The sequence below is a fragment of the Harpia harpyja genome, chromosome 3 (genome assembly GCF_026419915.1).
Source record: "Harpia harpyja isolate bHarHar1 chromosome 3, bHarHar1 primary haplotype, whole genome shotgun sequence".
NCBI classification, from domain to species: Eukaryota; Metazoa; Chordata; class Aves; order Accipitriformes; family Accipitridae; genus Harpia; species Harpia harpyja.
In genome coordinates, this window is record NC_068942.1 from 41,656,257 (window position 1) to 41,681,987 (window position 25,731).

The 25,731-nt window shown below is 39.8% G+C and overlaps 1 protein-coding gene across 2 annotated transcripts; it reads right to left on the reverse strand.

The window, feature by feature from the left end:
* On the reverse strand, nucleotides 1–25,648 carry TMEM87A (transmembrane protein 87A). 2 transcript variants are annotated; one of them, XM_052782195.1, is made up of 20 exons: nucleotides 25,475–25,648; nucleotides 24,361–24,418; nucleotides 20,339–20,436; nucleotides 19,337–19,453; nucleotides 17,752–17,805; nucleotides 17,606–17,662; nucleotides 15,844–15,991; nucleotides 15,042–15,103; nucleotides 12,972–13,155; nucleotides 12,020–12,119; nucleotides 11,167–11,260; nucleotides 9,307–9,379; nucleotides 8,209–8,313; nucleotides 6,989–7,047; nucleotides 6,624–6,727; nucleotides 6,190–6,263; nucleotides 4,795–4,856; nucleotides 3,523–3,578; nucleotides 2,212–2,242; nucleotides 1–1,853 (listed from the first exon to the last, which is right to left on the reverse strand). In XM_052782195.1, exons 1-20 carry the CDS (start codon nucleotides 25,601–25,603, stop codon nucleotides 1,812–1,814), a joined length of 1,707 nt encoding a protein of 568 aa, XP_052638155.1. In that variant the 5' UTR covers nucleotides 25,604–25,648; the 3' UTR covers nucleotides 1–1,811. The 2 variants fall into 2 exon arrangements, with proteins under 2 accessions (XP_052638155.1, XP_052638154.1); XM_052782194.1 differs by lacking the exon at nucleotides 9,307–9,379 and adding an exon at nucleotides 9,945–10,020.
* Nucleotides 25,649–25,731: the final 83 nt, after the last annotated feature.

Here is a 25,731-nt window from a genome sequence, read left to right on the forward strand (position 1 = left end):
TAGCGAGTTTCATGTAGCTTTATTTCACAAAATTTCCTCTCCCCAAAAGGACATAGAGGTAACATTTTTTTCATCTCTATCAATTAAGCATAGCAAATTAGAAGTGTTTCCTAATTAAAGATTCTATGTGTGGCCTAAAGGGGATGGCAGAAGAGCTCCAGCAACTCTTGCAGAAGCAGACTGAGGTGTCATAGCCACAGCTTTTTTTCTCTACCCATCCACTGAGGGTTTGCTGCTCCCACGGCACAGCTAGCAGAAGATACTATGCACTTGTGCCTCAGCTACTCTACTGTAAAGTGCCATGTTTCAGCATAAATTGCTGCTACAGATGAACTAGAGCTAAGCTACCAGACCTTACAGTGGAATGAATGAAGTACAGGCACATGTTCACTTCTGCTGACATAGCTATGAGTGAAGAACCAGAAAAGCTGACTCCCTATGCCATTCCAGCAGCAGCCACCACATCAGCTCCCTAGAAGTCCAGCTGTGCTGCTGCTTGCCTGGTAATTATCAGTTGTAAAGGTTATAAACCCAAATTAGAGCTTTTGTCATACAGTCCACAATGGGTTTCCATGTGTAAGTTATTGCAAGTGAAGCCTCTACAGCCAAGCATAGAATAAAAACAGAACACTGTTCCAAAAGCTCTTTTTCATTTGAAAAGGAGAAACAAAAAGCAATTATATAGACAGAAGTCTTCAACTTTGAAACACAGTGATCTCTGAGTACCTCTTGGCCACAGGGACCAATTGGGACAGGAAAGCTCATCATCAAATCACTTACATGGGAGGCAGTTCTAAACAGACACTGGGAACAGAACTATCCCAGCACCATGGACTCCCATTAAAGCCTCTTTCAAGTAAGGTAAGCAGTGCTTGCACCCTGTGAAAAGCAATGCTATCTTCTCATAGAAGAGTGCCAACTTCATGGTGGGAGATGTTACATGTGCAGGGAGAAGAGTTCTGCTGAAATGTCTAGTTAATATCTGCTTAACATGAGTAGTCAAGCACTTGTGGAGCACTGCAGGAGTGGGTTTGGTGACATTTGGTTTGTTTTTTGGTTTTTTGTTTTTAAATTAAATCATGCAACACATGGAAGGTAGGGGCAAATCATTTTTCCAGGCATCCACCACATTGCCGGCAATGAGATGTGCCACAACAGCAAGTGTTAGCTCGATGCAGCTGTTACCTATAGGTCAATGGCGTTTAAAATAGAAAAATCTTTCTTACACAGTGTTATGAATAAAATTGCACTTGATTTTGTTAAAAACTCATATCACTGTAACTTTTCCAAATATTTCCTTTCTGGCATCTTCATTTTCTTCATTAACAGGAGCTTCTCTCTAAAAACCTTTCATTCATGTTGGACACATGACATACAACAGCAGTAAGCCATTATCTACCAGAAAATGGGTCTGTTGTTTCTTCACTGCTTATTTCTATCTGTCCCCACCCTCCCCCCAAAAAGGTACAGGCAGTTCACCTCTAAGTGTCATTTGTAACATTGAAATATAAAATCCTCAAGCAGACATTAGGAATTTTAGTTTCACAGATTAAATATTTGAAAAGTTACAGAAGGTGCTGGAATAGTACACATTTAAATTGCTTAAAAATCCAAACTTGCAGAAACTTTGTAAATTCAAATTTCCAAAAGGTTTATAATGTCCTTGTGAACTTCCACAGCAAGATGCCCTCATGACAATAAAGCATCAAACTTCCAAGGCTGAGATCAAGAAACAAATCAGCAGGATGCACTTGCTCCACCAAGCAACTTTAAGAGGTGTCTCCACTTCCAAGAGCAAAAAAGCTACTCCTTCATTCCATTTTGGACCTTTCAAAGTGTGTAATCATTCTTTCCTGCAAAATAAAATACCCAATGTTGTCATTTCCCCCAATAGGTTTACATTATTCAGAAATAAGGTGGTACGCTTTGCACATTTGCAACAAATGCACACTCGTATGCATTTTAAGTCAGGAGCCCAACTTACACAGCAGATATACTGCTTCTTTTAGAATACACATTTAGAATACACATTTGTATTCTAAGAAGTTGTACCATGGTTGTCCCCACTATCCTTCCCCGCCCTGTATTATTTTACTGCTGCACTGGCAAGATCAGAGACTCCAGTTCTAATAAGCCAAGTCCTTAACAGCTGAGTCATGACTCCTTTGGCATGTCAGAAGACTAATTTGAACTGAAGATTTGTTTACTGACCTCATCTGAATCCAGAAGAGCTGGAAGAGCACTACAGTGGGGGAAAAAAAAAATAATAGTTAAGAGAATTAGAGCACCTACTGAGAGCAGCATATTGACAACCACTTTCAGCCTTATGTTGCACCTTAAGCTTTTTAGGGCTCAGGAGAGCAGTAATGAAGACAGACCTTTCAATTAAACAGACAGAAATTAGAGAAAGACACACAAAAGAGGAAGAGCCCAAGGAGTATCCTCAATGACCTTCAGTTTTAAAATTCTTTTTTTTCTAGGCTTCTCATTACCAACTGAACAATTTCCAAGTTGCCATGAAATAAGCCGCATCATTCATACAGGAACGCTGCTGACCTACACCGAAGACATTTACAATATTGGACCACATTGTAAAAACACATCCCAGAAGTCAAACAAGTACACTGACACCATACCTTTTCAGCTACAATAGACCTCCCATCTATTGGGATCTCATCTTTTCACATCCCTGATCATACTTTCAAGAACAGAAAACCCTGCAGCAGACTACCTCAAAGTGCCCCTTCCTAACTTATACCAGTCTAGTCCTTGTTTTCTTAAGGAATCTCTACCATTCTTCAAAAAGTAAGTAGTAGAACTGGGAAAAACAAATTCAATTGAGAAAATGCACTTTTTCATCCCCTTGAAGCTTCACTTGATTTCTTGTCTTTAATTAACTTCAAGCAGAGTTTTGTACTTAAATCCAGAGCCTCTGCCAAAATTACCTGTTCAGATTTGTGAACATAATTAATCTGTGAACTTCTGTTTTGCTATGAAAAATTTAGACACGGGCACTGACATTTTTAGGATGTAACAGTTATTAAAAGCGGAATAGATATGGACTGCCTACATAGATGACTATATTGCCAGAAGCATAAAAATGACTCAGAAGACATTCCAAATAAAGTTGAGAACTAAATGACACTATTCAGTGGTTTACATTCAGCAAGATACTCAAAGGACTTTTCAGAGCTCTAAACAGAAAGAGAGCATTTGTTTGTTCTTTGTTTTCTGGATTTATTTAGTTAGTTTTAACTTTCATGAAGTGCAAACAAATCAGTCTGTGTTTTCAGAGTTCACAATGGTGTTCCTTAAGTCAGCATGTGTTCAAGTGGCCTGAACTGTAAGTCTGACAGACTGCATAAAGCCAAGTGGAAGCATTCTAAGAAGTTGGAGGCCAACTCCAGGCTGAACTCAGCATCTGCTCATGTAAGCGCAGCATGCAAGTTATAATACATTCTAATGTATTTGTGTTCCTGTGTCCAAGGAACCTGCTTTTACTGTAACTATAAAAATACTCACACATCTGTCACCGATGAAGGAACATTCTCCTCTACCCACTTCAGGTCATCCTCCTGCTACAGGTACAGAAATTAAATGGAAGACAAAAAGTCAGTTTTCCCAAAATGCTGTCACATGCAAGCCTTTTTCTTCTCAGCCTATTTGACAAAAACCAATATATTTATAATGTCAGTTGAAAAAACAAAAAAAACACAAAAAAACCCCAAACAAAAAACCCATCTTCAACTTGATATCTGGATTACAGGAAACATATTCCAAGAAAAAAAGAAAAAAACCCTACCTATAACTTACCGTCAACTCTGTGATAGTCTAATGGTGACTAGGAAAAGCAGGCCCTCCGGACACTTTGGTTATTTACACAATCTAGTTTAGTCTCCCACAAAAGAACATCATCTTTAGAAGATGTTATAGATGAAAAATTATTACAAAAAGCACAAGCTAGATTTTGCAAAGGCGAGTTAAACTGCATTGTCAGGATTTCTCATTTCTATCTGATGAACATTCTCTAATTCACAACACAAGAACACTTGTTCTAAAGTTGGAGAACTGACCCTTTCTGATCTCCCACATCCCCAAAATAGAAAAGCTTGACTTTCACATTATCCTCAGATAAGTAGCATACAGTTGCAAGCAACCTTTGAGAAAAACAACGTTAACGACAAAAATATTACTGCTATTATAATTAATTCCTACAGGTTCTTTCCTTTTAAATTTATTCATGAATTCCATTAAAAGATTCTGAGACATATTTTCTACCTCCTGGCTGAACGTGAAACTACCTCTGCTTATAAGCCATGTGGAAAAAACGCAGTTACGTTAAAAATGTTCCACCCAACTTATTTTAGGTATGTACATACACAGCACCCCATTCAAATAATGAATCACAAATCTCAAAATTAGAAGGCAATTAATTTATTTAAAATATGGCTCAACCTCCCTCTCAGCCTGACAAACTTGTTAAAATAATGTATTATTCATTATCAGAATATAGTATTATACAGTTTATCTATACTGGATTGTGCAGACATTCCTGAAGAACAGACTGAATTCTAAAGCTTCCATTGCACTTACAGGAAATTAGATGAAAACACTGTATTTACTTCTTTTCATAAGTACTGTGAACATACACTTTGACTCACTCCCACTCTGAAGCAAAGCAGGAAACTCACATTTATAGGCTGAACACTTTGCCTATTTGTGAGCTACTACTGGGGGGCAACCAAACAAGAGTAGACGGATCTATATCCTTCAAAGTAGGGAGGGCATACTTACAGCTTTGTTTGCTTTCACGTTCCCATTTGGTTCTTGCTTTGTACTTCTCATTTTCATTCCCTCTGAAAACAAAAGAAGGAAAAAAGATTGGGATAACAGAACTCTAATTGTTCATAGACTGTAAGTGAAAGTGTTGGCTATTCATTCAGAATATTTCATCAAATCCAAAGAGACAGAATAAGACAGACAAGTTAATCATTAAGACAATGTTCTCCCTTTGAAAGGCTTGTAGTATTTTTCCTGACAGGTGGAATACTTTGTTTTTCTTCAATTTTGCAATTTTACCTAGGAAATATCAATTTATTGCTTTTTATTTAAGCCATACATAAGCAGCATAGAACTCAAAGACATAGTTGGCCGGGGAGGCAGTGGAATCTCCATCCTTGGAGATACTCAAAAGCCATCTGGACACAGTCCTGGGCAACCTGTTCTAGTGACCCTGCTTGAGCAGGGGATTTGGACAGGATGACCTCCAGAGGTCCCTTCCAACCTCAACCACTTTGAGACATACACAACTCCCAAAATTTATTTTACCTACTGACTGCTGACAAGCTGCTTGATTGACCTAAAAGCTGAGAGGCAACATGCATCTCCTAGCCTGGCAGACAGCCAGACATAGCTGAGTTGGCAAATGCACCTAAGGGATTACACACTCCTCCTCAGCTCCTGAACAAGTCAAACAGCACTGATATATCCCAGCAGAACTGATTTGTGGACAGACAGCAGCAGTGGGTATGTCACCCTACCTTTTACACAATTTATGAACAGTAGTATTACAATAGACATAGTAGGGAGATGGCAGGCAGAAGAAGAGAGGATTTTATAGTAGCAGGGGGGTGAGTGGAGAGAAAGATGCACCCTAGTGTCATAGAGCAGGACTCTTTCATTCGTACATAATTTCATGAATATGTAAACATATTCATCCATGTCTTTACACTGGACCTTCCTGTACTACGCCCTAATATGGAAAAATGAAGAAGACTGCAGAGTTCAGAGACCAGATAATAAATGAAAATCCTTAAACTGGATTTTAAAAAAGAGAACTGCAAACTAAACCACTGCCTAGCAACAATATCCAAGAGATCCTTGTCATCATAACTAGATCCAAACCTATCACTTGACATATTTATTAAAACAAAGTCCAGTGGACATGGTAAAGCAACCACAACAGTAGCAGTGTGTTCAGTGCCATCTGAAAACCCCAGAATTAAACAGGCAATGGAAACACTAAACATAAAGCCCATGTTTCCTCTACAACTGCATAAATCAATGGCAACAGGGAGGCACTGACTCTGCTTTTACAGCAATTAACTTTTTGCCAGAAAACAAGAGACCTCCCTCCACAGAAGTGCCTATTCAACACTGAAATTAGGTGGAAAAAAACTCTTCTCTTACCAAAGCTTTCCTTTAACATTGGCTCTTTCTGCTCATCATCCTCCTCCTCTTCAGACAGTGGTGAGAAAGCAAACCTTTAGGAGGGAAAGAATGAAAGCTACCTTAGATTATTATCTCTTGCCACCCAACAGATTCATTACCCCAACATTCACATGACTTGATTATTCTGTGTAGTTCATTGTTTTTAAGACCTATGCTAAACTACCTAATCAAAAGTTTAAGTCACTTCTTTTTAAATAAGTTCATCACCAGGAACAGACTGAATTTTATCTATGTGACTTTCTACACTTAACTTTTCCTCAAGCCCCTACAGACACTGCTTAGTATCCTTATGGATCAGTATACAGCAACTAAAATCACCCACCAGTACTTCTTTGGATAAACAAGCATTCCCAAAACCCAATATTTTTAGAAAGTGGTAAGAAAAGCTGAACCTTTGGTTGTTAGCAGATGGTCTCCACAGAATCATGATGACAAAAAGGATCATTGAAAACAATAAACGCCAGATGGCATCATCCACCCATAGCTCCTGCCAGTCCTGTCAAGGAAAACAGCAGCACAAATAGAAAAAGTTGCGAAGAAAGAGACTCCATGTCCTCAGCTCTTTCCAAGGGTGAACTATAGGTATCTGACAAAGAGGCTCATTACCCACAACAGTGAGAATTTTAGCATGTGGTACATTACTCTAGACATAATCCACAGAAAAATCTGTTCAGAATGCCCAATCTCACCTCTTACACTGCCAAATGTAAACTTATCAAGAGGCAGCAATTGCAGAAAGCATTCAATACAAACTTACCGACTGACAGTCCACCAGCCTGAACTTCATGGTCGTCCAGATGATAAATACAATAGATGCTGCAATATTAAAACAAACAAGCTGCTTATTACTACAAAATACGCTAATCCAAATGTACTACTAACAGGACTGTGTTTCCTAAACAAAGGGCAAAGACCTAAATAGTGAATTTTTGGAATGCAATTTATTAGTTTTGGAAAACAAGAGATTGATTTACTCCACTGACCTTATACAGTAATTTAGGCACAGACCAGTATTTTTTGCTCTTGGTTCTTCAGAGACACAAGGCATAAATCAAGTATGAAGTATTTAGCCAACTCCTCATCCCTATTCTTACATTATTTTCATCTAGTCTCCAAACCATGGTTTCATTACCAGTTGACAAATAAAGCCTACCTTGAAATAAATGAACCATCTGATCTCCCTGAATGCCTAAGCATTCAGATCTTGACCCACAAGAGTTCCAATGCTCAAACTATGCTCTCACCACAGTTTTACAAGATCAGACTTCCCTCCACTAAGGTGTTCTATGATGACTAAGAACCAGACGCTGAAAGGAATTTAATCAGACCTGTTGATTAAAAAGGAATGCACTTGTTTGTTTAAATAAAAAAAGCACAGTCCTTAGAAGTTTTCTGCTCATTGTATGGATAGCATTTCCAAACAGATGAGGAGCTGAGCACCTGGAAGTACCAACAGATTTATTCTTGAAGTTCCGTTCCCCACTACTACAAATGGGAAGAGAATCTGACTCTGTATTCTTCCAGAATACACAGGGCAATATGTCACAATACTAAGAATACTGTTTTTCCAAGAATCACTCTGGTCTTCAGCTATCAGGTCTTCAGACATTTTAAAAATCCCATAGTGCACAGTGATACTGTGATTTTGGCAAAAACTATCTCTGTGAAGTTAACAGCATAGGATAATAATCTTTTGCCCCAGCAGCTTTAAGAGGGATGAAAGTGCTCTGTTAGAGGAGCTACATAGAACTACTGATCTTATTAACATCAGGACTAATAATCCACTGCCTCTGAAGTATCAACATAATACTTGGTATAGACCCACTATGAGAAATGGGTCAAGTGTAAGAAATACCAATTACTTTGATTGTATTTACAGAAAGGTCACCAAACTCAAAAATCTCCTTTAGTGATCAAATCAAGCCATATATGGAAATGGCAAGTGCTCTTATTTGATTAACATAGTTTTCTGCTTACCTGCTACTGCCAAGATGAGTGTGTTGGTGAAGTGCCGATACAAAGAGAGTTTCACAACATTCCTTCGAAGTTTCAGCAGTTTCATTGTTTGAGTTAAGCTGATGAATATGTACAGCAAGTCAAGGAAAGCCTCTGAAGGGACAAGCTGGACACAGATCTTATGATCAACAGCTCTCCCACCCAGACACTTAGCCCTCCAAAAAGTTAGACCAGAACTCTTGTCACACAAAGATGGTATCCAAGCATCTATTTTGGACTATGACCCATTCCTCCAGAAAAGTGGCAGATGTACTTCTGATAAATGGAAAACCAAGCCTGAACCAGAAGGGAGTTAAAAACCAATTAGGGCATACAAATACCTTCACCCTTTTGTCTGCAATTTTATTTCCATAGTGACAAAACAAGTGCTTAGGAGAGACATCACAGTAGGAGAGAATTGGGGTTGTCATGGCTGGGCAGCAAGGTATTCACATAGTTTTGTGATTGACTTTCACTAAAAACACTTTTTAGGGATTTTGCTATACATGGCTTTGAGTTCAGCATTTGACAGCAGTTGCTAAAGTCACACAAGATTACAGTTGTTTGGATGTAATATGTCAAGACACCAAAAAGTCAACACTGCCCCATTTTGTCACCTACTTCAAGACGAGTTCGAATTTTACAGAAAGAATTTTAGGTTTGATGTTGCGAAGCAACCTTCTCCCCAAAACATAAACTAAGTCTGTTCTCCAAAGGCTACTACTACAGTACCATTACAGTGCTACACTAGAACAAGTTAATTTCATTCTTCAACAATCAGGGACTGGTAAGACAGACTTAACTAGTCTATGTTCAGGAGCTGCTCTAACACAGGTGTCTACTGGTTACCTAGTTTTCCTTGCATTGGCTGTAGCAGAAGCTTACCTGAACACTCAATTACAGAGGTTCTATTAACTTTACCAGGAGTAGAAAGAACATACACTTGAAGCTGACTAAAAATACCAAAAAAACCCAAAAAAACAAACAAACAAACAAAAAAACCCCACAGTTCAGCCAAAAAGATTCCCAAAAAAACCAAATTTGAAGAACAACACACCCCACCAAGTAAAATAGTGAAGGATATCCACCAGCACAGGGCAGTATCTAGGAAAGCCAGGGGAATAAAAGCCAAGGAGGCAAGATCATTCTGGGCCTGGAGACAAAGAGAGAGCCAGTAAGAACAAACTGAAAAGGAAACAAGGTACAGAAGAAGTGAGGAGGGTCAGGCTATTTTATGAAAAACTGCAAATACTCCACCACAATGCTTCTGAGTTTTACTACAGAAGCAGAGGGTTTGAATCAAAAGTTTAGCCCAATGCACAGAGGGGAACTGACAATACCACATTGTCAGCTCTCAGTTCTCCACCAGCAAGGTGAGAAATAAGTTTTCCAAATTAAGTCAATCTAGCACTGTTAAAAGGAGCCTCTCCTGAGGCGATTACTGCAACTACATGCTCTGGCCACCTCCATTACAGAAAACTAGCAATCAGCTTGTTAGAGATGTAGTAATTAAATCTTTTGCACTATCCATGGACAAACTGAACGCTCTACTGTCAACCATGTGTTTGAATGAAAGTGGCAAAAATTGCCTTTGCACGTACATCAAAAACTATCAAAGTCCCAACTGAAACCAGCAAATCACCTTTTACTCCTTTTAAGTGTAAGTCAGAAACAGTAAGCTATGAATAAGTTCGTAACATTCTGCAGTTTATAAAAGGATATCCACAAAATAATACAGGCATCAATCATGGACAGGGCCAAGTTTGCTATCAGAGCCACAGTGTCATAGAAAAACTGAAAAAGTACCAAATATATGTCATGTTAAATACCTCATCCCAAAATACCAAAAACAGAACAACAGAAATCTATATCCCGAGATGCACTTCTTAATGAAGCAAGTAGCAGCACCACTCACATGCACTTCCCCAGGTACAGCCTCCAAAATTGGGTTTTGGGTTTTTTTGTTTTGGTTAGGTTTTCTGGGGGAGGGTGGGTTGACTCATGGCCAGGTGACCCAAGCTGTATATTTCCGTCTGCAACTAGCCCTGCCTAATCTGAAGTACTAGACAAAAGGGTCCAGGCAGAATATAGTGTCTGAAACCTGATATGCTGGTTTTGGCTGGGATAGAATCAATTTTCTTCATAGCAGCTAGTATGGGGCTATGTTTTGGATTTGTTCTGAAAACAGTGTTGATAATGCCAAGATGTTTTTGTTACTGCTGAGCAGTGCTTACACAGAGTCAAGGTCTTTTCTGCTTCTCACACCACTCCACCAGTGAGTATGCTGGGGAGGCACAAGAAGTTTGGAGGGGACACAGGTGGGACAGCTGACTCCAACTGACCAAAGGAATATTCCAGACCATATGATGTCATGCTCAGCATATAAAGCTGGGGGAAGAAGGAGGAAGGGGGGGGACGTTCAGAGTGATGGCATTTGTCTTCCCAAGTAACTGTTAACACGTGATGGAACCCTGCTTTCCTGGAGATGGCTGAACACCTGTCTACTGATGGGAAGTGGTAAATTAATTCCTTGTCTTGCTTTGCTTGCATACACAGCTTTTGCTTTACCTATTAAACTGTCTTTATCTCAGCCCACGAGTTTTCTCACTTTCACCCTTCTGATTCTCTCCCCCATCCCACTGTAAGGGAGGTGAATGAGCAGCTGCGCAGTGCTTAGTTGCCAGCTGGGGTTAAACCACACCACCTGACTAATCAGAAAACTACTAGAATTATTTCAAAATACACAGAATTACATCCTGATAGATAAGACATCAAGCTTAAAATACTTGTCAATAACACATATCCAGTCTTAGAGTTTAACCACTTCATTGTCTCTGCTCCCTTCTTTCAGCATAGCCCTGGGATTCTCCCTTAGCATATAAGTAAATAAAGCCAGTAGCATCTGTAGCATATGGGAAAATTCAAGTAGTTATTACTGACCCCTGTGACTCTAAGAACACCTTCCATGCCAGAAAATAATAGATAAAGGGCTCCAGCCATAACTACTTTGTGAAGAGTAACTCCAAGGCGAGGCCTGTAGGAAAAAGTGAAATTTAGATTAAGTGGGGGGGGGGGGAGGAAAAAAAAAAAAGGGAAATCATGTCAACTTGAGTCTAATGTAAGGCATGAAGCATGTGAATAAAAGGTCCTTGTTACAAGCCACTTCTAGATCCAGAAAGAATTTTATTATGGTGCTCGAAGCTTACTATTCATTTGGTCTTACGGTATGATATGACTAAGGAAGAGATTGGTAACAGTCCTGTTTCCTAGTTAACCTGTTTAGCTTTTTACGACCATTTCAAGTCTCAGCCCACCTCTTCTTCACTAGTTCCCCCAGCACACCCACACTTGCTAGAAGCTTCCACTACCACACAGCATGTTTTACCACTGAATACAGCTGGGGACAGATAGGTGAGCAGCAATCTTGGCAGCAAAAGCCTCCTAAAGCTCCCCTCTCCTGTCAGTGATTCTTGACCTTCCCCATTTCTAGAAGCTCCTCCTTGCCCAGAAGGCAGGCATATAAAGCTCCCATTCCAGTCTGTGGAGTATCTCAACAGTGACTCAGAAACTTACCCAACAGTGGTACAAGAAAAGGGGTGGGAGAAGAGTAATTACCATACGGAACTGTATGTCTCTGTTGACTAGTGAAGTCTAGACCTTTACAGCACTTAACTAAAGCTCCTACCTTTTAAGTAGCGAAGTACAGGGAGATGAATACTGCCCTAAGTTATTAGAAACCAACAGTGAAAAGCCTTTTAATAGACCACCGCAAACCTGTAACAGAATTACTCACTTGACTATCCCATATCCCAGGCTGACTATGATGACCAGAGTTCGAGCCAATGACCGCTTCACAGCAGAAAGCAGTTCTGCCAGTATTACTGCTCCTTGAACTACCAAAAGCAAAGAGGAGGAAGCTGGGTTATTAAAATAAAATTTGTTTTATTAACTACTGCATGCAATTGTAGTATGAGAGCAGACATAATTATTTTCAGAAAGTAGGCTATTAAAGTGTATCATCTTTTTATTACCTACATCTGGAGTAAGCTTTCGAAATTATAGGTCACTTAGCATAAAAAAAGCTACTGAAAAATCTTGCATTCATAGGAAGTGGAGAGTAAATGATCCATAAAATGTTTATCCATAAGATCAGCCTGGATGATCTTCCAAGCGAGTCAACCAATAAAACCTTCTGTACAATGGATGTGGCCAATTAACAGAGTCATAATGAGGTTTTATTTGAAGTTTTATTTGTGTGCATCCATCCTAAAAACTCAAAACCAGTCTCCCAAAGTTTTATGTGGAGAGAATCCCTTAAGACGGATTATCAGGCTATGGGCTGAATACCAAAAGTCATCTGCAATGCTGCCATGTTAAACAAGGAGTTTCAAAGTCTCTTTCCAAGGCCAATACCAATTGTCAGAAATTAATTACAAGATACACTTAGAAGTCCTATTTTAAACTTCAAGGCAGCACTACAGTAAATTCTCTCCAGAATCTACCATTTTACATCCCTAAGACACTACACTGAGGAGTCAGAGAAAGCAACAGCATTTTAGCTTTAGAAGAACACAGATCATATTTACAATATATTGAAAAAATGCAGAAACTCTGGTTCCCTGTTCTTTGTTTTAAAACAATCCTCAAGTAATGATATACTTAATGTGCATCTGTCACCCCAATTTAGCATAAGCCATCAGTGCTATGCCCCATCAGTTAAACTGCAAGCTGCAATTGCTACCTACCAGATTCCCCTGTGTAGCGGATATTCTGGAACTCTGCATAGAAAACTGCTTTCTCGAGCATTCCCAGGAAGATAACAGCACCAATCCAGAACTGGATCCTCAGGAGATCCCGCCAGTAACAGGCTGACCACGCAAGCCATAGAACCCCGAAGAATACGTACACAATACACATCACCATGAAAAACTATCACACAAAAAGAAGCAAGAAATAGGAACCTTAGACCCAGAAAAACAATTTCTTGTTTCCATTCCATTCTATCTTCTCCCTGCGTATAGCAACTTTTGAAGTTTTTATATACAAAAGTGACTAGAAACAAGCATTTTTTCATTTGTCTTCTCTGGATTCTTTTACAGTAACAGTCTAATTTCTCACTGCCGATAAAGGGAATCAGAGTAATTGAATTTCTGAGCAATTACTCTCCTGAAGAGCAATCTGCCAATTTATTCACATGCAATTTTTTTTAAGGAAGATACCAAGTGCTACTAGCTTTCAAAAACTCAAGAGCTCAGGCAAATCATCAAGTACTAGAAACGCTGCCCCTTCTCACATATTCTTCTATTACCAACTTCATCATATATTTACAGTACTCTGCAAATAAGCTTACAAGTCACCTTTACACACCATTCCACAGAACAGAGGTAAGCAACTGATGGTTGTAATCCCTCTGTTCAAATAATTTGACAACTTCTCTCAAAAGTTAATTTCCAGAAACCTCACGTTTTGACCAAGCTTTAGGTCAGCCAAAAATCTGGAATTGAAAAAGAAACCCAGATTCTCATTTAAACATTATCATTCTGCGATATTTCCCCCCCCCCCAGTCCAGTGTTACTTGCTTCAGAACTTTCAGGGTACATGTCTCCTACAGTAAACAATAAGCTTGACAGTGCTACTCAGTGCTGAACTTTCTAAATGACAGCACCATACCAGAGCACATTAAGTTTTCAAAAAGGACACTGAGATTAAGAGGCATAAGAAGGAGAGAGTAAGATATTAAATGAATACCAGGAAGTACTTAGCCAAAGTATAGGACAGTAATAATCAAGCAGTCTCCTCTTACAGAAGGTAGATTTTTTTAAACCAAGCACGCATTGAAGTTAGCTGCACAATCCATTGAAGCCTTCAGAAACTGAAAATACCTTGCTTAGTAGAACAGCCTACTGATCCTTACAGATTTTCACATCTGACTAATCCATGCAGTTCAAATGGTAAGGACCTAGGCATGCTAGCTCACATTCAGATGCTCCATTACAGAAACATTTAGACAGAGACCTTTTTCTGGACCTGCCACACGAGGACATTCACACTAGTGAATTACATGTCAACAGAGCTGCTGGAGGCTTTTTACTTATGCAGGAAGTAAAACATATGTTTCAGAAACACCATGAGACTTTCCTATTTACAGGCTACTCTTGCCAATACAGTCAGGCTAGAGACCTTACTTGTACTTGTTATTGATCCCCAGCTAAAGTCAGTCTATACTACATAAATACTTAAGTTCTTTTGTTTTCTTAGCCTCCTCCACAGAGGCAACTAGCAACCAAGTCAACAACTCCTTTGAATAAAAAGGGGATTAGCTCTTTGTAGTTCAATTATGCTTTCACTGTTAGGCAGTATTAAAGACCTCCTCATGGGGTGGAAGACAGCTGGTGGAGGAAGGAAGATTAAGCTGTAAAAGAACAAAGAAAGCAGTGACAAATGAAAGGGTAGATGTAAACAAAAGCATAGAATAGCAAATTTTCTAAGACATGAGCTAAGGAGAAAAACTGTCAGCAGAACTGCTCAGTTTAGAGCTAACGATACCGTTAACTTCCGGAACTACAAATTGACAGGCATCAAGTCAAACAATCCAGAGACGGACAAGATTAGCAGCATATGCAAACACCTGAAATCTATGTCTGTTTTCTTTACCCTGTATTTAGTACCAAAAAAAAAACCCCCAAACTAAAAAAACCCCTCTGCTAAATTATTTTTTCTGAGACACTGGCTGTTTCCTAAAGTATGGAAGGAGAATATTTGAGATTCAAGTCAACTGACTACTTTATACATCAAAGAAAAGCTGTTTTACTTACAATCATCAGAGGATAGTCTGCAAGTGAGAGATACTCATATGGCCCCTTCAGTTCTACTGTCACTGTCAAAAGACAATCCAATAACCAAATTGAACAAGAACCAAAAGGAGGAAGCCAGGATAAAACTTAACTGATTTTTACTCAAGCGTAAAGGAATTCTAAATCTTCACATAGCTTTTAAATCTAACTTGCACTTTAATCAAAGAAAGTTGAGACTCATAACACACTCAGCTAAAAGCATGCAATTAAAATTACATGTTCCATTACCAAGTAACTCATGGCAGTATTTAAAGTAATTTGTGCTGGAGATTCATGTGTAACAGGAAAGTTAAAAAACACACATAAGTTAACTTTGTAAGGCGATTTTCAAACTTCTCTGAGGTTTGGATAGGCTATCAATGCACCATTAGATATACTATATATAATTTCAAGGTGACAATTATGATCATTGTATTCTATACGACTTGAGCTTATTAATATAAATAAATCACTGCATCAGTCTGGACATTTTTGAAACACAGCACCAAGCCTCACAATTGAACTGCTTGGGATTCTTCACTTCCATCATTAAACTGACAGACCAACAGCCTTAGGATCTTGAAGACACTACCAACCACCTATTTTCTTATGATAAGAAAGAGTTGTAGTAGGTAATACTTAACATCTATGTGAAGTGAAAGATAGGGTCTTATGAAATTGAACCATACAGTATATATTAAAAGTACCTCAGGATATACTCAAGAGTGGTATACATAAAAAATGGCACTGTATTTTTAGCTTACTGTATAAACAGCTATCTTACTTGTAAAGGGCTTGTTTTGATCAGGGGAAGGTGGTGTTTTCTCCGTTCTTTTAACTTTGGTAGTAGAATCCTTTGCAGTTGTAATTCCAATTTGCACAATAAATATATATGGCCCATCTCGCCAAGTTTTGATAACAGCATTCATTGCCTGAAAATAAAATGTCTACATGTAGACAGTGCATAGTCACGAAGACACGAAAAAGACAGAAATAGACTCACCATGCATGGGTAGTATCTTCCATATGAAAACAAAGTTTATTTCTTCCCAGGCCTAAACTTGTTAATAAATATTTGATATGTAAATTTGAATGCTATTTATTAGACATAATACTTAAAATTTAGTTGTTAGAATCCAGAAGAATCCTCAAAGACCTGGGAGGTGATCAGGGCTTATTTGCAAATTTAATACTGGCTTACTGCAAGAGCCATCTCAAAGGTACGGCAAAAACTACAAACAATTCAGCAAAGCCTCCTATTCCTTGTTTTCAGTCTAGAAAAGTTAGGACCATCACTGAGATACTTCTTTCCTCCTGAAATCAATCGTTTGGCAACAGCATGGCTACATATAACTCAGCTCCCTGGTAAAGGCTGAATTTTACAGTGCAAGGCAGAAAAGGTAGCTGAGAAGTAAAAAATTTCCATAGTAATCATTTCCTGTGGAAACTACCACTGCCCCTGGAACAGCTCTCATACCTATAAGACTCAAATCCTGCCAATGAACTAACAGAGGAAGCTTGCCCAGATAAATATTTGCACCATAAAACAAATCAGAGATTTCTTTTGAGTTCCAGCATACAAAACTGTTAATTCCATGACTGAAGAAGTTCTAGCCATCTCAGAAACTGCAATATTTAGCAAGAGTTTTAAGGTTAAAACTAAGACTTTCTACACGTATTCTACCGCAGAACTACCACATAGACCTTTTTTTATAACTGTCTCTCCAAGAGAATTTCAGTATTAAGAACATGCATTTCTCTTAAGAAACCTTCTGACTACAAGATCTAAAGCCAATAGAATTTTATGTATCAAAAAAAAAAATTACAAATTGACTGAAATTAAAAGACTTAGTTAAAAACACAGTAAACTTAAAAGAAAATGGATATATATTTTTATACATCAATTTTGCCTTTAAAATATCTCCATCTCTTGCTGCATTTATTCCTTATTTCACAACTGCACACACAGCTTTAGCTTTAAGGTAGATGGCCCTGTAAGTACAAAGGCAGTTAAATGTATTTTCTTTGTTGGCATCCAGGACATTCAATTTGAAGTTTTGACAATCGTTCCTGGTTAGGGCTTGAACTTAATATATAATAAAAATACTAACAGATTTGAAAATCAAAAAGTAATCACTCAACTTGTTCGGTACAACTTTTTAAAAGACTGACTAGTTAAAGATGAAACCAAATGTAATCTCTAAGTATTAGCCACCACTTAAAACAGATCATATCAATGATTACTTTAAAGTACTACGAAAAAATAAATTTATTTTTTAATTTATACCATCAGTTTGAATGGTATGAGTTCTATATTTCACATACAGAAGCAGCGGTTACTCTGTTTCTGTTACTGTGTTTTCTGGTTTTCCACACAGTGCTACCTAGTTTCAAGCTAAAAAAAAAATCCAGGTGTCAAAAAACCAGAGAATTGCACCATTCCTGTAAATGCTACCAGTAATTTCTTATACAAAGAAATATAAATTAAAAAAAAAAAAAATTAAGACTGCTGAATTCCAAGCCATGTTTAAATTCAATATACATACAGTTTTATCTGCCACCATTGTATGATTTCCTCCACTCTCCTTCTTATCTTTTAAGCCCTTAAAGAAACACAGAAAAATGGATAAATCGATATGCCATAACTATCTCTCCCATGCCTACACTCGCTCATTAGAAGGAAAAAAATTACCTCTTGCTTCTCAGGTGACAGAGGCTCGGGATGAACAAATTCTTTATAGAAAATCTGCAAGATATAAGAAAGGTACAGCATTTATAGGCACTTTTTAACAACATAACATTACCAGAACAGCTTCCAGTAAACTTGATTATAAGGAAGGATTCTCTGAACAGCTGTACTAAAGAGCTTTCATTTTTCTAAATCAAACAACTGTCCATTTGTAGATGGAGTCTTGAATACTCAAATTAATACAAGTGGGTACATATTAGAGATCCAGATTTTGCCAACTGTCCCAAACCATGGTGACTTGAAGTCTACTGAAACTGCCACACCACAAGAAAAAAAAAAGCTGAACAATCAAAAGCAGAAATTTCAGTTAAACTTCAGAAATTAGTATCTGAAAGGAATATCTTTTGTTAAAATTTCAGCAGACTTTTCAAACGAATTGCAGGAAAAGTCACTTAAAGTCTTTTAAAACCCCAGTTTTACCAACCTGAACATTCAGTTAAGATGCCCAAGTTCACATTACACAGCTAAACCCATAAGATCTCTTCTATAAAACCAAGTAAAAGTAGAACTGACACTTGTCATATTATTAAACATGAAAATTAGGCAGCATACAGATTATTTTTTTAAAAAACCTTTCACGCCATCTTTGCATATCAAAGGAATTAGAGACATGCAAACAGATTATTAAAAACCCTTTTCAAGTCAGCTTTAGGCATGTCTTTTTTCTTAAAAAAAAAAAAACAAAAACAAACAAACAAACAAAAAAACCCAAACAAACAACACCCCCCACTCCCCACCCCCCATGCACCCCCGCCAACACTAGGTTCGATAGTTACAAGACATTTCTCTATCCACAACCCTTTGTCTAAATGAGGAATGGCTGCATACAGATGCAACACTGCACAATTTGTCTTGACTTAAGTAAGTATACCATTAAAGAAAGACAGCAGGTTATATTGATATTGTCATTAGTATGATTGCACAGCTTCACCTGGTGATATACAGCTACTATAGAGCCTATGTTCACACTTTACTTTCATATGCTGTTTTGCATTGTCTTCTCTCTTCCTAATTTAATTTGCTTCAAACACATTTTAGCACTACTTATTTTTCATTTTTAACCTGCTATCAGTGCTTAAGTAACCCATTTCTCAACAGTCTTTCATTTCCATTATTATAAATTAACATTATCTGAGCAGAAAGTGCCAGTCCTTTATTGACCCAAATTTAGTGGGAGCTTCACTCAGCTGACAGAGATTCACACTTCTACTCAACACTCAACTAGCAGTAGCCTTCTGTAAGTGAAACGAATTCAGAATACAGAACCACAAACAAAAAGAAGCACTGCATTTTACAGTGGTTTGGGTTTTTTTTCCTCCATGGTGGGCCAGATGTTGAATAGCAAGCCAGAAGTAAAGCTAAGTCAAGAAATCACGATGGCAGTTGGCTTGTCATAAACAGATAAAAACAAGTACCTTCCAACCTACAGCGATACTGACATAGGATGCTACCACATCTAACAGGAACTACCACCTTCTCTGTATATTGTATGAGAGAACAGAGCAAACTGTGAAGTTTCTACCCATACCTGAGGCCTGAAGAGCTCGGAGCAATTTGGAAAGAGGAGAGAAGCCGTGGCATAGTATCCTGACCAACCCGGATGCTCTTCAGATGTAGCCCCAAAATAGTACTCTGCCTGTTCATCCTGCCAAACATAGAATAGAACTTCGGTTAGCATCCAATATATCAAATGGTTTATCTCATTAGGCAGCTGCAAGACCTGGAGAGCACCATAACTTCCCTCTGCACACACTCTTGAACAGAATTTAATAGGATAAAGGCCATCAAGACCACAAAAGACTATAAAAATGGCCAAAAAATGGGGGCCAAAAAAAAAACCCAAACCCCTACAGACTTTGAGTAAGAATCAATACTAATAAATAAATAAATCCTAGTATTCCAGAAGTGGAGGTGCAGCAGCCAGCATAATCTTTAGTCTACACAAACGAACTCTACATCATTATATGAAAAATTAAAGACCTCAGTACTGTGTTAGGTTAGTAGTTACAACTGTCATAACTCATATTTTAAGTAAACATGGAAAAGGTGTTACAGTATAAGCCACAGTTGTGTTCTACCACATTTGATAGAAACACTATACATTTTGTATAAATTGCTAATACCTGCAATGTGCATCCATAAAGAACACAATTTAGACTAAACATGAAAATATTATTTTTTTTCTATTTTCTGTCATTAAGCATTGTTGTAAATAATATTTTCATCTACCATAAACTCACACACTTCAGTTTAGATTCAATGCACTTATTTAAGCTTGTGGGTTTAGAATTCTGACAAACACTTCCACCTTACCCAAAACCCAGAAAAGTCAGTAATTTCAGCAAGCTGTGGATCAACTCCTTTCCATTCCATTCCCAATGATCCAGAAATTTGTTATCTTCCAATGGAGGAGTGCATCTTTTAGGCCCAAAGAGCAAGAAGGATGCACGCAAGACATCTCCAATGCCCTCACCCACCTATCTGCTTATCCGTAAAAATCACAACCCATGCTTTTCCACACAGTTCTTACCCCAAAGTTGAAGACTTCATTGTAGCAGTCAGAATATCTTAAGTACCAAGTAACATTGTAACTCTGGGAGGGCTCACAAGCTTTTTCATCCCCTTCAACTAAAAAAAACAGATAAAAGCATGTAACACACCTTCTACCTGACACACTTTTCCTCCCATTCTGTGCCAAACTATCATAAATTTATTTCAAACATGAAGCTGAAAGCAAAGCAATAGAAAAACATTTTCCTCAACTAATCCATTACTGTTCAGTGAAAGAAAGAAGCATGTGGAAAACAGAATTCCACTATAACATTACACAATTCTATTAAAGAGCTGAAGATCATTTGGAAACTTCTTGTTCTCAAGACAATCAGGGATGTTTCAGCAACTGCAAATACCAAACAGAACAGCAGTGACTCCCAGTGATTACAATACACAAAAGGAGTTCCCTTTCCAAGATACATGGGGGACATAGCCGGAAGAGAGAGCTAGGAACAGGTTAATACTAAGGGCAATTTGCACAGATAATTTAAATATACCAATACCATCACCAAGAAAATAAATAAAAAGGTAAGATTTTTGCAAGTCAACATCTACCGCTCCACTCCCAAAAGACAAACAAGCCATCTATACATTAGCTCACTCTGCAAAGCTGTAATGCTACCTAAAACAGCAGTAACACAACCTTCTACTTTGATTTATTAGAGAACAACATGCACGAAAAATGAAACACAAGACTTCCCCTTCCTCCCAACTCAGGAAAGATTGTGTGATTTTTGTGTTTCAAATCTCATTCTGAAACTAAAGCCTGATGAAGAGAATTTGACATTAAGAAGGTAAGCTTCACCGATAAACAAAATGAGCAGTAATTATTCAGAGTCTTGGAAGAGCCATTTATGGCTCTTTATGGTTATATAAACAATATTATGTTTGGGTTTTGCCAGTCAACAGACAGCAAAACTCTTTCGAGTTGACAGCATATTTCTAGTGCCTAAGAAGTCCCCAGGCGACATTCATCTCAGACTAGACACCCACAAATTTGTTACATGTACAAAGCTTTTAATGAATGTTTCCGTATTGACCACTGCAGGTAAAAAATGCAATTAGAAAAAAAGACCCTGCCATGGAGTCTTAACTGACTAATCCCAGTTTAAACCACATGACTACTAAAGCAAGTACATGTAGAGCTGAAAACTCAACAACTGAGTCTGTAATACCAAAGATTTAAAAAACCCACAAAAGATTGGAATGCAGTCACTGAAAAATAAAAGTTTCCTTATGACACCTTCCGGTAAGCATGAAAACAAAGCATACATTCTCCACGTAGCCCTAGATGTTAGAGGACACAACAAAGAAATTAAGATGCAAAAGAAGCACGGCAGTGACATGGGTAGGTGGCAAATTCTTAGAAGACAAAGAGTCTTCTGACAAAATTGATCAAATGAGGAACATCTCAAAAGAGTGCTACCAAAAAATAGGAGGGATTCAAAAAAACCTTTTAAATACCTTTTTACCTATTAAAAATAACTAAAATTATTGAAATGCTATGTTCAGCTGTAACACCAACTAAAGGTAAAACAGGTCTTCGCTAGAACAATCCGCCAATATCTGCAACCATCAGAGCTACAGAAACCTTGAAAAGGAAGTACTCTAAAAGACAGAAAAGGCACCCATGGCATTTATTGAATTCAGCAACATGGAAATCTAAGTTCCTTAGCCTTCAAACAATACCAGCAACATTCAACTCAAATGCAGTCTTTGTACTCATTTACAGAGAGCAGGCTTTCTAGCATGATCCTAGACAGGAAACCAGATGCCTTCTAGAATAGCACTTAAGAAAAGTCGTGGATAAAAATAAATTCATTATTGACAATAGTAAATACCAGTGGCAGTCTTCCCAGTCAGAAGCAGAAAGCATCAGACACCAATACAGCACACACACACACAAAAAAAAAAAACCCAAAAACCAAGAAGGGGAAAGAAAAAGGAAGAGGAGGTAGAGGAGGAGATGCAGGTGCTCACCAAAAACATGAACAACCCATGAGGAATCATGTTTGGCAAGAAGGGACATATTGTCCACACAAACATCACAGAACGGATGGAAGAGGCAACAGACAGCAAACAAAAGAAGAGAGGCCAGTTTCCACATGGACACTGGCAGATAAGAAACAGTATGTAAAGTTGAAGCTTCCCAGTATCAGATGCGATTTAAGTATCACCTAGGCTGAGAAACTGAAATTAAGTTCCTAGCCTTTCCTCCTTCCTCTTTCAGTGATTATCTAAATTCATGTAAATCTTTTAATCACACTGGTATGTAAAACAGGTGTCTTCACTAAAGAATTTTAAGGCTTGACACCTGTTTTAAGGCTGACAGCAGAGTGTCATTGAAGTCACATCACAAGCTAGGGAATTGAATTCTTACTGCCAGATCTGCCACAAACCTGTCTTGTAAAAAACATACTTTATTTTCTCCATGCCTTAGTTCCTTCCTTCTCTCTTGGTTATTTCAGCTGTACAGCTCATGATTAGACTTACAACACACTTCACTGCAGGGACCCACATCTTAGATGCCACGTTAGTATGAGCACACTATTTCCATTAAACTTTAGACAAGAAAGCCTAACACCTACCAAAGCTCCAAATGCCCTTTCAGACCCCTCCTCCTTTTCCCCAAGCATCAGATTTCTACATTTTGATCCTGCAGCTGCACACTTGCAATTGTCTTGCTGCAAGACACAAAACTCAGCATTTGAGCTACATTTGACAAGTGGAAAAACCTTAACCCCGACACGATGGACTTTCACTAATAAACACTCTAATACTAGCCTCCTATTTCAGATTCATGTGGAATTAATGGAGGCACTTTAACTAACTCCCTTTCAAAAAACTGTCCCAAGAAGGGCAGGTACCCAAAATTAAACCTGTAAACCAATAAGGTAAGTACTAAACATAATAGAGCACAGCAATATGCAATTTCATCAAGAAGCATCAGCCAATCCTCATGATAGCTTAATTTTCTCAGTTAAAAAAAAGAGCACAGTCACAGCAGAAACTAAGTCTTGATGTGACAAAGGTACAGATCCCACTCATTGTCTCTAAAGGGACTTTTATTTCCTCATTTGACACAAGTGCACAAGGCCATTCACAGGCACTGTACCTGGATAACCGCCCAATTAGCAGCTGGAGGTCAAACAGCTTCCCCCTTCGATGGTAAGAACTGGTGCAAACAACCCCTTAAAGTGCTCAAAATGCACGGAAAAGATTTCAAGCCTTTCTAAATCAGCTAGGTACTTCCACAAGTCACCTACGTCACCCCACTGCTATCTAAATGCTGTCCTCATGTTCACAGATAAGAGGATATTTTACAGAAATTCTCCTCTGAGCAGTAACCTACATAACCCATAGCCCTGGCCAGATCAGCAAAGAGCGATAAACAGAAAGAACAAACGGGAAGGCTGCAGACATGTTTGCTCTGTAGCACACTCACACAGTGATCAGGAGGAGAAAACAGGTCTCAGGAGAGCTCTGCCACAGTGTGCAATGACGTCCCCTTACCACTCCCAGAAGCACCCAGCTAAACGGGAACAGGGCCTCAAAAAGCACTGCTGCTTGCACACTGGCATCAGTCACCCTGCAATACAAATAGCCACTGTCCCACTCAGCACCAAATCTCCCAGCTGGAGGAATTTAGCATATCTTAAATGGGGAAAGCACACCTCACAGTAGGGCTCAGCACATCCCACACCTGATTACCTGCTATCTGAAATGAAGTGGTGCTCACATTGCCCATCTTGCCCTCTCCACAGATGGCCTGAACAGAACAATTCATTTCTGCTACAGCCTAAACAGATCACAATTGGGAAGCTGCAAGCCTGTTAACACACCCAACAATATCAGAGCTATGGCTTTCATCCAGTACTAGATTAGCTGTCACTGCAACCGGTGAAGTTAAACACTTGATGGTGTTTTGAGTCCCAAATGTTAAAGTAGGGGGGATGTCAAACAGCAGAGAGAACAGGTTACTCTCTCGTAATCACTTACATCTCAGGAAAATGGTGGTGTTGCTGAAGAGAATCTTCCCAAAGTTAAACTTTTTCCCCTGCAAAGGCACAAAAAAAGGAAAAGATATTAGTAGGCTTAAGGTCACCAAGCTTAAGTAAACACCATCTTCCTCTCTGAGTTTTAAGTCTACACAGCAAAGAAAGTGAATGCCAAATCAGGAGCCAGCCTTACTGGATTTTCCAGTCATGCTTCACCACCCCTTCAACCTACTCTTAAAGATGGCTTGAGACGCTTGGGGCTTTTTGTTCTGCAAAACTGAATCAACTTCATCGACATTTGTTGAAATGATTGGCATTTTCTTGCTGATGAGAAGGTCTGAACTATCCAACAAAAAAAAAAAAAAATTTGTTCTAAGAATCAACAGGAGTGTTCACCGTGATCCTTTCATTTTGTTCCTGCAGCTCAAGAGGAAGTGTGCATTACCCCCTTCCACAGCCTGGCAAAGGCAGGTTTAACGTGACGCAAAACAGCTTTCCTCCACGCAACTTCAAACACGCGCGGTATAACAGAAGCGCTGGAAATGCCCTCACCTTCCCAGGGCCCCGCGTCTCTCTCGGTTCACTGTTTCAGGGGCCCAGCTTTCCCGACGCCGGGCCACAGGGCAGCCCGACGGTGGGGGCCGCCAGCCCAGCCGCAGCGGGTGAGGGGGCCCGCGGCGCGCCCTCTCCCCGCACAGGCCCCACCGAGGCCGGGCCCCAGCCGGGGAAGCCGTCCTCCCTCCCCACGGACCCCACAGGGACCACGCTCCCTCCGCCGCCCATCGAGACCGTGTCCCGCAAAAGCCTTCTCTCCTCTGTCGCCACCGCCGACCTGCCGAAAGGGGCTCAAGCCTGGCAGAGGGCCCCGGCAGCGGGGCGGGAGGCGGGCCGCGGCCCCGCGCCCTCCTACCAGCCCCGGGTGCGGTGAGGCTCCACACAGGCGCGGCCCGAGCAGGGACGCCCTCCCGCGGCGTTCTCTCCCCTCTCCCTCCGCCAGCAAAGAGGACGAGCAGAGCGGCAGCGGCCTCCCACCCCCGCCACGCACACGTACGCTCCGACCGCCGCCACAGCCCCGGCCGGCCGGCCGGCCGGCCTCCCTCCCTCCCCGCACTCACCATAAGCACTGGGAGCCGCCACTTGGAACGCTGCCCGGCGCCCGCCGCGCCCGCCAGCAGCAGCACCGCCAGCAGCCGTAGCAGGACGGCCTCGGGCCGCCACCCCCCGGAACGCGGCGCCGCCGCCATCCCGCCGCGCGGAGGCCGCCACCGTCTTGGCCGCGCCTCTTCCGCTCCCCGCGGGGAGGAACGCGGCCGCCGTGGGCTGGCGGGAGCGGCGCGGGGGGCGGAGCCGCTCCCCGGCTGGGCCCGGGCTG

Excerpts from the sequence above, each read along its gene's own strand:
- TMEM87A (XM_052782194.1), bottom strand. The coding sequence starts at position 25,603 with ATGGCGGCGGCGCCGCGTTCCGGGGGGTGGCGGCCCGAGGCCGTCCTG. Across the intron at positions 17,806-19,336 it reads CCGAGCTCTTCAGGCCTCAG|ATTTTCTATAAAGAATTTGT; the intron begins GTATGGGTAGAA and ends TATATCTTGCAG. Across the intron at positions 2,243-3,522 it reads CCTTCATCGGTGACAGATGT|TGCTCTTCCAGCTCTTCTGG; the intron begins GTGAGTATTTTT and ends CCCCCACTGTAG.